The sequence below is a fragment of the Sapajus apella genome, unplaced genomic scaffold (genome assembly GCF_009761245.1).
Source record: "Sapajus apella isolate SASKATOON/1434 unplaced genomic scaffold, GSC_monkey_1.0 scaffold2, whole genome shotgun sequence".
NCBI lineage: Eukaryota > Metazoa > Chordata > Mammalia > Primates > Cebidae > Sapajus > Sapajus apella.
The window spans coordinates 19,481,925-19,494,854 of record NW_022436942.1 but is presented as its reverse complement, the minus strand read 5'-3'; the positions used below and the strand labels follow the sequence as shown (position 1 = coordinate 19,494,854).

Genomic DNA, 12,930 nt, shown 5'->3' with positions numbered 1-12,930 from the left:
GGCTCCGCGCCTAGCGCCCAGTCCGCGGGCCGCGCCGCCGCTCCCGCTGCTCCAGCCGCTCCTGCAGCCTGCCCGCCCGGAGCCCCGCGCCCCTAGGCCCAGCTCTCGCCTGCCCGGGACCCGCCCCGCCCGCCCCACGCAGCCGCCCGGGAAGATGCGGCTGCTCCCGGAATGGTTCTTCTTGCTCTTTGGCCCGTGGCTCCTTAGGAAGGTAAGGGTGGCAGGGCTGGGGCGAGGGCGCGGGGGTCCGGGACGCGAAGGTCCCAGAGTGCGAGGGGCTCCGTGCGCCCGCCCCGCCCCCAGCTCCGAGCGTCCTAACTTTGCGCGGCGTGGGGGACGCGGACAGACAGACTGCCGGATTCAGGACGGGCGCTCTCCCAGCGCAAGTTGGCTGAGGCTTGGAGAGGGTGCCGGGCGGAGCCCCCGCTAGGAGCCGGCTTCAGGCGCAGCGGGGGAGGGGACGAAGCCCGACCCGCGAGTGCGCCAGACAGAGCGGGAGTGCGAGACAGACAGACAAGCCAGCAGGGTGTCAGCTTTGCCGTCTTTCCGCGCCAGCCTCGCTCGCCTTCCTCACTGTCTGTCTGTCCTTACACCCCTCCACCCTCTCCTTCCCATTTCTCTTCTCCGCACTTGTCACCATGCCAGGTGGGCTCTGTGCTGGGAGCATCCGTGGCCTGAGTACACGCGCACACACGGACTCAGGCAGACACGGCTGAACTTGGCTACAGCCTCATATCACATTTCCCACGGAGACACCATCTCCCCTGCACGACCTAACAGACACACCCCCTCTCGTGCCCCACTGAAGTGGGGGCTGTCTGGAAGGGGAGTCTCTCCTCCCATGCCCTCCCTCCTCCAACCCCACTCCAAGGCCTCTTTCCCTGAGGCTTTCAGGCGAAGACCCAGAGGCTAAGGCGACCCAGACTTGATCTGCCTCCTTCTGACTTGGAGGCTTCAACCCGCGTACATGGTGTGCTCATATGTGCTGGGTGGAGGCCGTGGGTTACCATGTGCACCTGTGTCCAGGGAAGCCAGGCTTGGCTGTCCAGTACTGGGGACCAGGGTACATGTGTATACTGGTGTGGTGTGGTGGTGTTGGCTTTTCGTGAGTGAGTGCCAGTGCCTGCCTCACAGTGCAGCCATCTGTCTATGCCCCTGGTGTGTGCCCGCAATGGGGGGCCCAGTCCCCAGTCCCCCATTTTCCTACTACCAGCCTTACCTGCCCATGGCTTCCCTGTTTCCTGCACCCCAACTGTGACCTACCTAGTTTGGGGGCAGGCAGGTCCTTCCCCAAACCCTCACTCTCTGTAGCCCCAGCTCCTGTAGTCTGGAAGGGGTGTATTTCTCCCCTTAATACTGACACCCCTGCCTGCTCAGCCAAATTACACTCGGCAAACTCCAGCAGAGCAGGGGCTGCCCCAGTGAAGCTAACGCTAGAGCTCCCTGGCCCTCGCAGCCCCGCCTGGTGACCTTGAGGGCTGGAAGGTAGGCAGAGGAGCCCCTCCATGCAAACTGCTTCCACTGGCAGGAGCTTCTTATGGACTTGCTGCCCAGCTCTGTCCTTAGTGGACTGGAGGGGGGGGGGTCTGTGCCCTACAACCCACCCACCCATGTGTGAAGGCCACCCATGTGTGTAGAGGTGGTAGGTATGGCACTCTCCTGCCCCTCCTTCCCACTTCCTCCCTCCTCATCTCCACTCTCCCTGGTAAATAAACTCCCCTGTGGACAGATCTGGTTTAATTTCCTTTGCCCCCTGAAGGGGAATGAAACATCTGGTGGAGACTTAAGGGAGAGTGAGCATGAGGATATGAGCGATGGGATCTATCTGAGTGTGTGTGAGAGCTGCAGCTGTGGGGCCTCCGTGCTGGAGTCAACAGGGAGAGTGGATCTGCTATTAGCCCAGCCTGTGTGCATGTGAGAATGTGTTTGCGTGTGTGTACACACTGCGGGTGTGTGAATATGTATAACTGCATGGGGAAGTGTGGGTAGAGGAGTGTTTGTGTGTCCAAATACCTGTGTGTGCTTCTGTGCACTTGTGAGTGTGGTGTGTGTGCATGCGTACCCCATGGTCCTCTGTATGCTGGGGCCCATGTGTTGTCTGTATGAGTCTCTGGGGTTTGTGAGTGTGCTTCTACATGCCTGTGATTATGAGTCCATTTGAGCGTGGTATGAGATTGTGAGCCTCAGGTTGTGTTTATGTATCTGAGTGTGGCTTATGTGTTTGGGTGCTCAGGGGTGTCTTGGTGCCAGCACTGGGAGTGGGCAAACCATGAGGCTGATCCTGGGTAAGAGGTGGGTAGGGGACAGTTTACAGGGCAGCTCTTTGGCAACCCTAACCATGAGAGGCTGACACCTCTGCCTCTCCCGTCCTGCTTGCTCACCCTCCTCTGGGGTTCTCTCCCTTCATCCTCACTCCAGGCTTCCCATCTCTCAGGGTCTGGGACTCCTGGCTTCTACTGCCTCTGGGGTTCTGGTCTCTCAGTCAGGGATTCTTCAGAGTCTTTCTCATAAAGTCTTTGACTCCTTTCCCTCCCTGTCTGTGTCTCCCCGACCCCTCGCCAAAGCAGCTGCCTACTGGGAGAAGCAGCAGGCGATCAATAGTCACTAATCACTAATCACTAATCACTAATTAGCTGGGGAAGGGCAGGGGCGGGGCCCTATGGGACCCACGAGCTCTATCCCGCCTCAGGAAAGGATTAGGATGAGTCTCTGAGCTGGCTGGCCGAAGCCCCTCCGCCAGCGACCCCCTCCTGCCTCCACACCCTCCTCTGGCCCCCCAGCTAATCTCTGGCTGGGCCACTTAGGCATGCACAGCCTCAGCTAGGGCCCAGAGCTGCTGGCGGGGATTTGGGGGTAATCAGGGGCCGCAGCTGGGCCGGGGGACAGGGGAGGGGGCTGCTGTGACAGCTCCCTTGGGCCGGAGCCTGCAGTGGAAGCCTCACAGTCCTATTAGGAGCGGCAAGTGTCAGAAAGGAGAATTTAGAGTGTCAGGATTGGGATGGGTGAGAAGCTGGAGACCCAGGAAAGGGTAACCGGGGAGGAGGTGAGGTAGTAAGGACCGAAGCAAGGCAAAGAGAGGTCAGGGACGAGGTAATTGGAGAGGGACAACATAAACGTCTAAGGAAAGCAGGTAAGTGGGGGGGGGACCTCACAGAGGTCGGAGGAGTAACTGGCAAGGAGATGGGGAACTTTGGACCTAGCCCTGCAACTGAAGATGGGTGGAATCCGTGAGGGACAGGGCAAACAGAGAGGGGGCAGGGTCATAGGAGAGGGGTCCCAGGGCTCTGGCATAGGAGGGAGTCGCCGGGCGGGGGGTGGAAAGCAGCTGCCCAGTGGGGATGGGGAGCAGGCAGTGCTGCCTTGAGCGCTGGAAATTGGCGAGGCTCCCCCTCTCCCCTGCCTGCCCCTCCTCCACCTCCACCCCGCCCACTCCCCCTCAGGCTCCGGCTTCGGGAAATTACATCCCGGCTCCGCAGCTACCCCCAACCCCCACCGCGCCCCGGAGCCGGCGCCTTTATAGGCACATTTATTGCAATAATAAAGTGAGGCGCTGGGCGGGGGGCGGGGGGCAGACGTTCCCGCGGGGAACCGCGCTGGCTCTAGGAAGCAGGGAAATAAAATAAAATAAAATAAAATCAAAATTCAGATAACGGTGAGCCTTGCGAGGCATGCCGAGAGAAGGCAGTTAGGCGGGGTGTAGAGGGAGGGGGCATCCAGCCCAAGGGCAGAGCCCACCCCACCACCAGCCCCACCCCTCAGGCCATAGTAGGGTCTGGAAAGAGGTGTCCCTGCCTGTCCTCTGTGCCTGTCCCTCCTCCCCCATCCCTGTCCGCATGCTGCTTCCTGGACTGTTCTGTAGCCCATCTTCATTCCTTTGGTCCTTACCCCATCCGCATCTCTGTCTCTGCCCCATGCCTGGCCACCATGTCTGATCTCCCCATCCCAGTCCCCAGGCCTATCCTTACCGCATCCTCGTCTCTGTACCCTATATCTATGCCTGCCGGGCCCCAATCCCAGTCCCCCTCTGTGTCTCAGTCCTCACCACAGGCTGTCCTGTCCACCCCAGCTCTGTCCTCACCCACACCTCTGTCCCTGGCTCCCAGCCAGACTCCAGCGGCCTCGGCTGCGGCACCCCTGCCTCTTCCTAGGCGCAGGGGCTCAGCATGCTCTTTTCTCCCTTCCCCAGCCCAGGCCTGGACTATCCCTTTCCCAACTACAGGGTACTGTCCCCTCCCCCGGTCAGATCTTGGGAGTATCCCACCTGACCCAGGCGGCAGGGGAGAAGCAACCGGCCAGCCTGGAGGCCCAGGGGAGGTGCACCCTGCAATGCAGCCGGAGGGGGGGGGGGCTGACAGCCTGATCCTCCCCCGACTCCCAGCAGTCTCATCCCCAAAGAGCCACTCCCGAAGTGGAGTTTGTTGCCCCCAGCAGCAGGAGGCCACCTCAACTCCCGGAAGGTGCGAATGTGCGTGGGCCCGCTGCCTGGGGGCAAAGTGCTCCTGGTGCAGCTCCCGCTGGCATGGGCCTGGAGAAGCCTGCCGAACCCCCCAGCTGCTGGGCACCTCCTCCCCGCCCCCGCGCCAACAGTGGAGCTAGCCTCTCCCCTCCACAAATGTCACCGCGCCCAATTAGCTTAATTAAGCCAGCCAGCTCTGGAGCAACGGGGACCCCTCCTCGGACAACATCCTGCTCCCACCCTCAGCCATGGAGGTGGGCGACCAGAGCTCTGTGCAGAGAGGAGCTCCTTACCACCTGCCTTCCCCACTCCCCTACCTCCCCTCATGCTGCTGGAGACAGACAGCCTGAAGGACTCCAGAGAGAACCACAGACAGAAAGAGGGAGGAAATCAGAATTGCCAGAGGAGGAAATTTGAGGCAGAGACAGTGAGAAAAGAGACTGAGTGACAAAAGAGACTGAGAGAATGGGGGGAGAGGGAGGGAGGGGGAGAGAGAGAGAGATGGAAAAACGGTGAGAGCGCAAGAGAGAGAGAGAGAGAGAGATGGAAAAACGGTGAGAGCGCAAGAGAGGGAGAGAGAGCGAGAGCAATCTACGGAGCCAGAGGGAGGATTTTATTTTATTTTATTCCATGTTCCCATTTCTCGGCTCGTTTCCTCGCAGACTCTCGCCCCTCCCTGTTCGAGCTCCCCCACAGGTCGCTTCGGCCAGCCAGCCGTGCTCCCCCAACTCTTCCTTTTTATCTTGGCCATCTACAGCAGCGGGTAGGGATGGGAGTGCCCAAAGCCAGGGGATTCACCAGGATCAGAGAAGCACAGAGGGCAATTTGTCTGAGATCAGAGATGGGGGTGACACCCAGGCACCTCTCCTTACCCTGCTGAAGCTCCTCCCCTCCCCCACCCCTGCCAGGTAGGAGTCACTGGCCTGAATCGCCCCAGCCAGGTTCTGACTGGGTACAGGACATAGGGGTGCTTGGGTGTGCTGGGAGGGGATAGCTTGGAGGCATTTGGAGTTACAGCATCAGATGGCATGGGGATGGGGGGACCTGGGTGGCTGGGCTTCTGGAAAGAACAGTGGTTGGATGAGATTAGGGATCAGAGTTCAAACGGCCCTCCCTCTGGCTTTCCCAGGAAACCTAACTCCCCTCCCCCGGTGCCTTCTCCCAGGCTCAGGCCCTGTCCTTTCCAAGCCCACTTCTGGAGCCTCTTCTACCTCCCACTGTACCCTGAGACCCCTTCTTCCACCCCCTTGAAGGCCCACCCTCCAGGTGTTAGCTGCCAGCTTAAGCCTGTCTGTCGGAGTCGATCATTCTTGCCATCCCCGCCCCCTCACCTGGGCTGGGAGGAGGGATGGATGGGAGGGGGAATGAGGGGGGCGATAAATATGTATGACGAGCGGGTGGCGGCAGCATTAATAACCCGGGATCGCAGCGCAGCAGGGACAACAGGCGATGGAGATTCTAGCCCAGCAGCTTGGCTCTGCTGTTCCTGTCCCCGGTGACACAGAGTATGTACACATGGGTGTGGGCAAACAGAGGGGGTCACCCATGCCTTCTGGCTCCTTACCTACCCACAGCACAGCCTGTGGGCCAGTGTGGGACACCTCCCCAGAGATCACTCAGATACAATTGACATGCACACACATCCCGCGCCTATCGGAACATGGCGAGACCACACTTGTTCTGTGACCAAGGATACACCCCCTTTAGAAAGAGCTTGACACTTGGGCAGAGGATGACAAGGGCTCACACAGGAAAGGTGACACCTCCAGACAGCCACACAGCCACCCTCAGACCACTGTACACAGCCATACAGCCAACCCAGACACACAACCACACCAGGCACGTGCGTGCGTGCGCGCGCACACACACACACACACACACTGCCAATCCAGGCACATACACACAGTCACCACCGATTTACACAACAGACATGCAGCCACGACCGGCAGCCACACACACACAGCCTCCTCAGACCCATATGTGTGGACATCCAGACACACAGCCACCACAGCCACACACACGTACAGGCCACACACACACAACCCTTTGGGGCTAACGGAGACACCAGCACCCCAGGCTGACACATGTGGTACGCCTCCCCCCACCCCCAGGGACCTGTGCACAGTCAGGGCCACAGCACGAGGCAGTGGCGGCTAGCTCAAGCTGACTGACACCCTCTGACATGCAGCTCCTCTCCCGCCCGCCCCCCTCCCTGGAGCAGCATCTCCATATTTCTTCCTCTCACTTCCTTTCCGTCTCCTTCACTCCCGGCCACCACCCCCTGCCCCCACCCCAGATAATTGATGGCCCAGGCCTGGCCTGGCGCTCCTGCCTCTCGATCCATCTTGTCCTGGAGCCCGTGCTGTCTCTGAGATCAGCGGCCATCTGAGACACACAGAATGGTGGGATCGGGCGGGGGCTCCTCGGCCCCCCTGGAGCCCAGAGAAAAAACAGCCAGGTGGCCTCGACCAGTGCTGGAGCACTGGGGACTGGGAGAGACAGTTGGACTTTCGTCCTCTGCTCAACTGGTTCCCAGCAGCCACTCCTCGCAGGCCTTTTTTTTTTTTTTTTTTTTTTTTTTTTTTTTTTTTTTTTTTTTTTTTCTGTGGTCTTGGAGCCTTTTTTCTATTTTTTTTCTTTTCCTTCTTTTTTTTTTTTTTTTTTTTTTTTTTCCTGAGAGGGAGTCTCCCTCTGTTGCACGCCCAGTTGATTTTTGTATTTTTGCTAGAGACGAGGTTTTGCCATGTTGGTCAAGCTGGTCTCAAACTCCTGAACTCAGATGATCCACCCACCTAGCCTTCCACAGTCCTGGAATTTACAGGCTTGAGCCACCGTGCCCAGCCAGAGTCTCTCTTTTTTTTTTTTTTTAGACGGAGTTTCGCTCTTGTTACCCAGGCTGGAGTGCAATGGCTCGATCTCGGCTCACCGCAACCTCCGCCTCCTGGGTTCAGGCAATTCTCCTGCCTCAGCCTCCTGAGTAGCTGGGATTACAGGCACGCACCACCATGCCCAGCTAATTTTTTGTATTTTTAGTAGAGACGGGGTTTCACCATGTTGACCAGGATGGTCTCGATCTCTTGACCTCGTGATCCACCCGCCTCGGCCTCTCAAAGTGCTGGGATTACAGGCATGAGCCACCGCGCCGGGCCAGAGTTTCTTTCTTGATGCTGGATGTTAACGTGGTCTCAGGCTCCTGGGCTCATTACTGGAACCAACCAGGGATGGGGCCAGGAAAGAGGAGCCAGGAGCCAGAGCTCCACTCCCTCCTCACGTTCTTACTGGCTTTGGATTTTTGGCTCCCATTGGAGCCCTGTGGGCACACAAAGATTATTGACGTCATTTCACAGACGTACAAACTGAGGCCCAGAGAGATGGAGGGACTTGGCCAAAACCACATAGCTTGAAAGGGCTGCAGGTCTCCTCCAAGGCACACTCCCTGCCCCCAGCGAGACTGCGTGGTTCCATTTGGTCTCCTAGCGGCTGTGGAAAGGCGCTGGCCTGAGTAGGGCTCTGACGGGATGGCAGGGGACAAACCCAGCGTCTCTCCTCTTTCTTCGTGCACAGGCTGTCAATGCCCAGATACCAGAATCCGGAAGGCCGCAGTACCTGGAGCTGCGCCCCGCTGCGGCGGCAGCAGGTGCTCCGGGCCAGCAGCTGCCAGAGCCGAGGTCTTCCGACGGCCTAGGCGCCGGCCGCCCCTGGAGCTGGGCCTGGCCGACCAACCACACGGGGGCGCTGGCCCGGGCGGGGGAAGCCGGGGCGTTGCCCGCGCAGCGCACCAAGAGGAAGCCGTCCATCAAGGCGGCCCGCGCCAAAAAGATCTTCGGCTGGGGGGACTTCTACTTTCGGGTGCATACTCTCAAGTTTTCACTGCTGGTGACCGGCAAGATCGTGGACCATGTGAACGGTACCTTCAGTGTGTATTTCCGCCACAACTCGTCCAGCCTGGGCAATCTCAGTGTCAGCATTGTGCCGCCCTCCAAGCGTGTCGAGTTCGGGGGAGTCTGGCTGCCCGGGCCTGCCCCCCACCCTCTGCAGTCTACGCTCGCCCTGGAGGGGGTGCTTCCTGGGCTGGGGCCCCCGCTGGGGATAGCGGCGGCAGGGCCGGGGATTGGGGGCTCCCTCGGGGGCGCACTGGCGGGGCCGCTTGGGGGCGCGCTGGGAGTGCCAGGGGCCAAAGAGTCGCGCGCTTTCAATTGCCACGTGGAGTATGAGAAGACAAACCGCGCGCGCAAGCACCGCCCGTGCCTGTACGACCCATCGCAGGTGTGCTTCACCGAGCACACGCAGAGCCAGGCCGCCTGGCTCTGTGCCAAGCCCTTCAAAGTCATCTGTATCTTCGTTTCTTTCCTCAGCTTTGACTACAAACTGGTGCAGAAGGTGTGCCCAGACTATAACTTCCAGAGTGAGCACCCCTACTTCGGATAGCGCCCCTCTCCAGCCCCAGCCCCAGCCCCGAGCCTCCTGCCAAATCCCAGCCTCACAAGGTGGGAACCCCCACCCCGCTCCCCGTGTTCTGCCACTCCCTTGGCCCCACTTCTTCCACTCTGGGGGTGGAGGGGAACGGCCCTCTCGGGACCCTCAGCTAGCGTGGGTGCCCTTTTCCTTATGTGGAGTGCCCAAGAGGCTGGGGCAACCCCCTCCAATACACCCCAAAATGAAAGGGGTAAGAGTGCAGCCCCAGAATAGGCGGGGCTTGGAGGTGGTCCCAATGTCCCCTAGGTCCACACTGAGTCCCTTTTTCATCCTCGGCGCTAGGCTGGGCACTCCCTTTCCCCCCGCAGCTTTAATAACTCCTGGCCTGGCACCCTCAACCCGCCCTGACTTTCCTATCCCCCAGCACTTTGTCCTGCCCCACCCTGCCCACCTAAGACTGTAAAGGCCTAAAAACCCCGGCCTGTCCTCCCACCTTTCTGCCTGCTATATGCCTGTCCCGGTTTCCTCCAAACCCCGTTAGGGTAGTGGAAGCAGAACTCCTGGGCTGAGGCGCTGGCCCGGCCCGGCCCCTACCCGCCTCCCTCCAGTCAGTCCCTGCAGTCCAGCTCCACCCGCCCTCTCCAACTGCTTCCTCTCGGTGATATTTTTTCTACGCCAAAACAGACGAGAAAGGGAACAAAATAAAGTGAAATCCAATACGCGCCTGTGTGAGACCTTTGTAGGGAATGGGGATGTGGTGTGGGCGTCTGTCTGGTAGAGACCTGGCCAGGGCCTTCTCCCTCAGCGGCCCGTGGGGAAACCACGGCAAAGCCTGACAGAGCTAACAACCTTGGAAGTCACCAAAGACCGGATCAAAGAGAGCTGAGGGTTACCCTCGGTGTAGGAGCCCGCCTGAGGTTGGGATTCTCCTCCCTGAGGTGGGCGAAGGGAAGCTGCAGCAGGTGAGATGGAGATGAGACCCAAGTGGGGATCATCAGCGAACTATTTGGGACGATGTGGGGAAGGAATTGCAAGACCTTGAATGGGATGGAGACGCAGGGAGTGTCCGCGGAGCGCTGACAACGTGCTAAGCTCCGCGGGGCCGGCGGGAGGTGGCAGGTTGGGAGGGGGGGGGGGAACGGTGTTCACAGCATCTGGAGTCATCGATCTTCCTTTTCCTTCCTAATTTCGTGGGCGCTGAGTTTGCAGACGGATGAGGGAGGGAGGGAGCTTTGGGATGAGGGGGTGGGGGAAGGGGCCAGCGCCGGTTTGGAAGGCGGGGCCCGTCGCCGCTACTTGCCGCCTGCAAACACAGCCCTCTTTAGCCAAACGCCCACCCTCCCCCAACCCCTGCCTCCGGCTTCTTCCTGCAGCCGAGGCTGCTAATTTTATCCGCCCCCAACCCTGGCCTGGGCGTTAATTGGCTGCGGCTTCATTAGCGGTTCTCAGCTCAGCCGCCCCCCTCCCCTAGGGACCCCTAGCTGGAGGAGGGAGGGGGTGCGGACAAGCTGAGGCACCGAGAAACTCCTCATCTTTGCCTTGAGTCCAGGGTCAGGATGCTTCTGGGAGGGCAGTGTTCCCCAGGGGCTTGCCCACTGGCTGCAGCCTGAAACTGAGTCAGAAACCGGGTCTGACCCAGACATATCTGGGAGTGAAAAGTCAGTAAGCAGAAAATAAATATCTGCTGGCTGGCTGGATAGAGGAATAACAGGGTCAACTGAAGAGAGCAGGGAGATGGGGAATGGTTCTGGAGCCGAGACTGGCGAGAAGCAGAAGAACCCAGAAGTCTAACACCAGGCTTATTGCTGGAAACACCTGAGAAAAGCCGAGCCTAGAGTGGCAGGGAAGGAGAGTCCAGCTGAGGAGGCATTTCTAAGGCCTGGTATGAGAGCCAGGTGGGGATGGCTGGAATTCGCAAATTAGCCCATCTGGGCCTTAGTTTCTTCACTTGTAAAGCCACAGTAAATAGTGTGTGGTGGGGATTCAATGAGGCTTTTCTTGTGAACATTTGCTGTGATGGATTGTTATCTCCTCTTCCTCTGCCTTTTCCAAGGCATCTCCTCCTCTTCCTCCTCCTCCTCTACCTCATACATCTGGGCATCTGAGAGCAGGGTAAGGTGCCCCTGCTTGTCATTGTCACATTTTGTTACCTGTTCACCTCGTGGTATCCCAGCAGCCAGCGAGCTCTTCATATATCTCCAGGGGTATGGCATGCCTGGCATAGAGTAAGAGCTCAATCTGTCTGTTGAATGAATAACTTTGCTACATAAGGCAATGATTCTCAAAACCACTGGTTGTCTGTCCAAGAGCAGTGATGTTTACAACTAATTGATCACAACCAGTTACAGGTTTCTTTGTTCCTCCTTCACTCCCACTGCTTCACTAGCCTTTAAAAAACAATTTTTGGGGCCGCGCGCGGTGGCTCACGCCTGTAATCCAAGCACTTTGGAGGCCAAGGTGGGCGGATCACCTGAGGTTGGGAGTTCAAGACCAGCCTGACCAACATGGTGAACAATTTTTTTTTTTTTTTTTTTGGCCAGGCATGGCAGCTCACACATGTAATCCCAGTACTTTGGGAGGCTAAGGCAGGCAGATCATGAGGTCAAGAGATCGAGACCATCCTGGCCAACACAGTGAAACCTCGTCTCTACTAAAAATACAAAAATTAGCTGGGCGTGTTGGCGCCTGCCTGTAGTCCCAGCTACTTGGGAGGCTGAGGCAGGAGAATTGCTTGAATCTGGGAGGCAGAAGTTGCAATGAGCCAAGATCATGCCACTGCACTCCAGCCTGGGTAACAAGGGTGAAACTCTGTCTCAAAAAAAAAAAAAAAAAAAAAAAAAATTTTTTTTTTGAGACAGTCTCACTCTCTTCCCCAGGCTGGAGTGCAGAGGCTTGACCATAGCTCACCTTGAACTCCCGGGTTGACCTTCCTGCCTCAACCTTCCCAGTAGCCAGGACTGCATGCACATACCACCATGCCTAGCTAATTTTAAAATTTTTATTTTGTAGAGATGGGGTCTCACTATGTTGACCAGGCTGGTTTAGAAATCCTGGCCTTGGGCCGGGCGCGGTGGCTCATGCCTGTAATCCCAGCACTTTGGGAGGCCGAGGCGGGTGGATCACGAGGTCAAGAGATCGAGACCATCCTGGTCAACGCGGTGAAACCCCATCTCTACTAAAACTACAAAAAATTAGCTGGGCATGGTGGCGCGTGCCTGTAATCCCAGCTACTCAGGAGGCTGAGGCAGGAGAATTGCCTGAACCCAGGAGGCGGAGGTTGCGGTGAGCTGAGATTGCGCCATTGCACTCCAGCCTGGGTAACAAGAGCGAAACCCCGTCTCAAAAAAAAAAAAAAAAAAGAAATCCTGGCCTCAAGAGATCCTCCTGCCTCAGCCTCCCAAAGTGCTGAGATTACAGGCATGAGCCACCATGCCCAGCCAAAAGCATTTTTTTTTAATAATAATAATTTAAAAAACCAAGTTGGCTTATCAGAACCACTGAGGAGAGGTTTAGTTGTGTGGCAGCATAGGTGGGCAAGTGTCTACTCCTTGAGATCCATTGAATTAGGACCTCTGAAGACAGACCCCACACTCATATTTATATCATATTTTCCAACCCAGGTTTGGAAACCTCTTCCTGGAGGGGTCAATGAGTCCTACTCCCAAGGGTTTCATCCAGATGAAGTCAGGCTAAAACGAAGGTCCCTTCCAGTCCCAAGGATCTATAGCCCTGGGGAAAAAAGAAGAGCCCACTGACTGCTGAGACATCAAGAGATGCACAGGTGACAAAATGCGATAAGTGAACAACAGAAGGGGCGCCTCCCTCTGCTCCCAGATGTCTGAGGAGAAAGAGGAGACATCTTGGAGGAGGCAGGTCTGTGGGTCAGAGGAAGAGGGAAGGACGATCCATCACAGCGCAGGTTCACAGGAAAAGCCTCATTGAATCCCCACCACACAGTATTTTCTTGTGGCTTTACCAGGGAGGAAACTGAAGCCCACATGGGCTAATGTGCTAGTCCCAGAGCTGGAACTTGAAGTCAAGTCTCTGACCCTTCTAAA

At 57.8% G+C, this 12,930-nt stretch overlaps 1 protein-coding gene across 1 annotated transcript; it reads left to right on the top strand.

Annotated features, from left to right (window-relative positions):
• On the top strand, window positions 1-9,592 carry NXPH4 (neurexophilin 4). Its single transcript, XM_032289995.1, has 2 exons — window positions 1-211; window positions 8,021-9,592. The coding sequence occupies exons 1-2, from the start codon at window positions 155-157 to the stop codon at window positions 8,882-8,884; spliced, it is 921 nt and encodes a 306-aa protein (XP_032145886.1). The 5' UTR covers window positions 1-154; the 3' UTR covers window positions 8,885-9,592.
• Window positions 9,593-12,930: the final 3,338 nt, after the last annotated feature.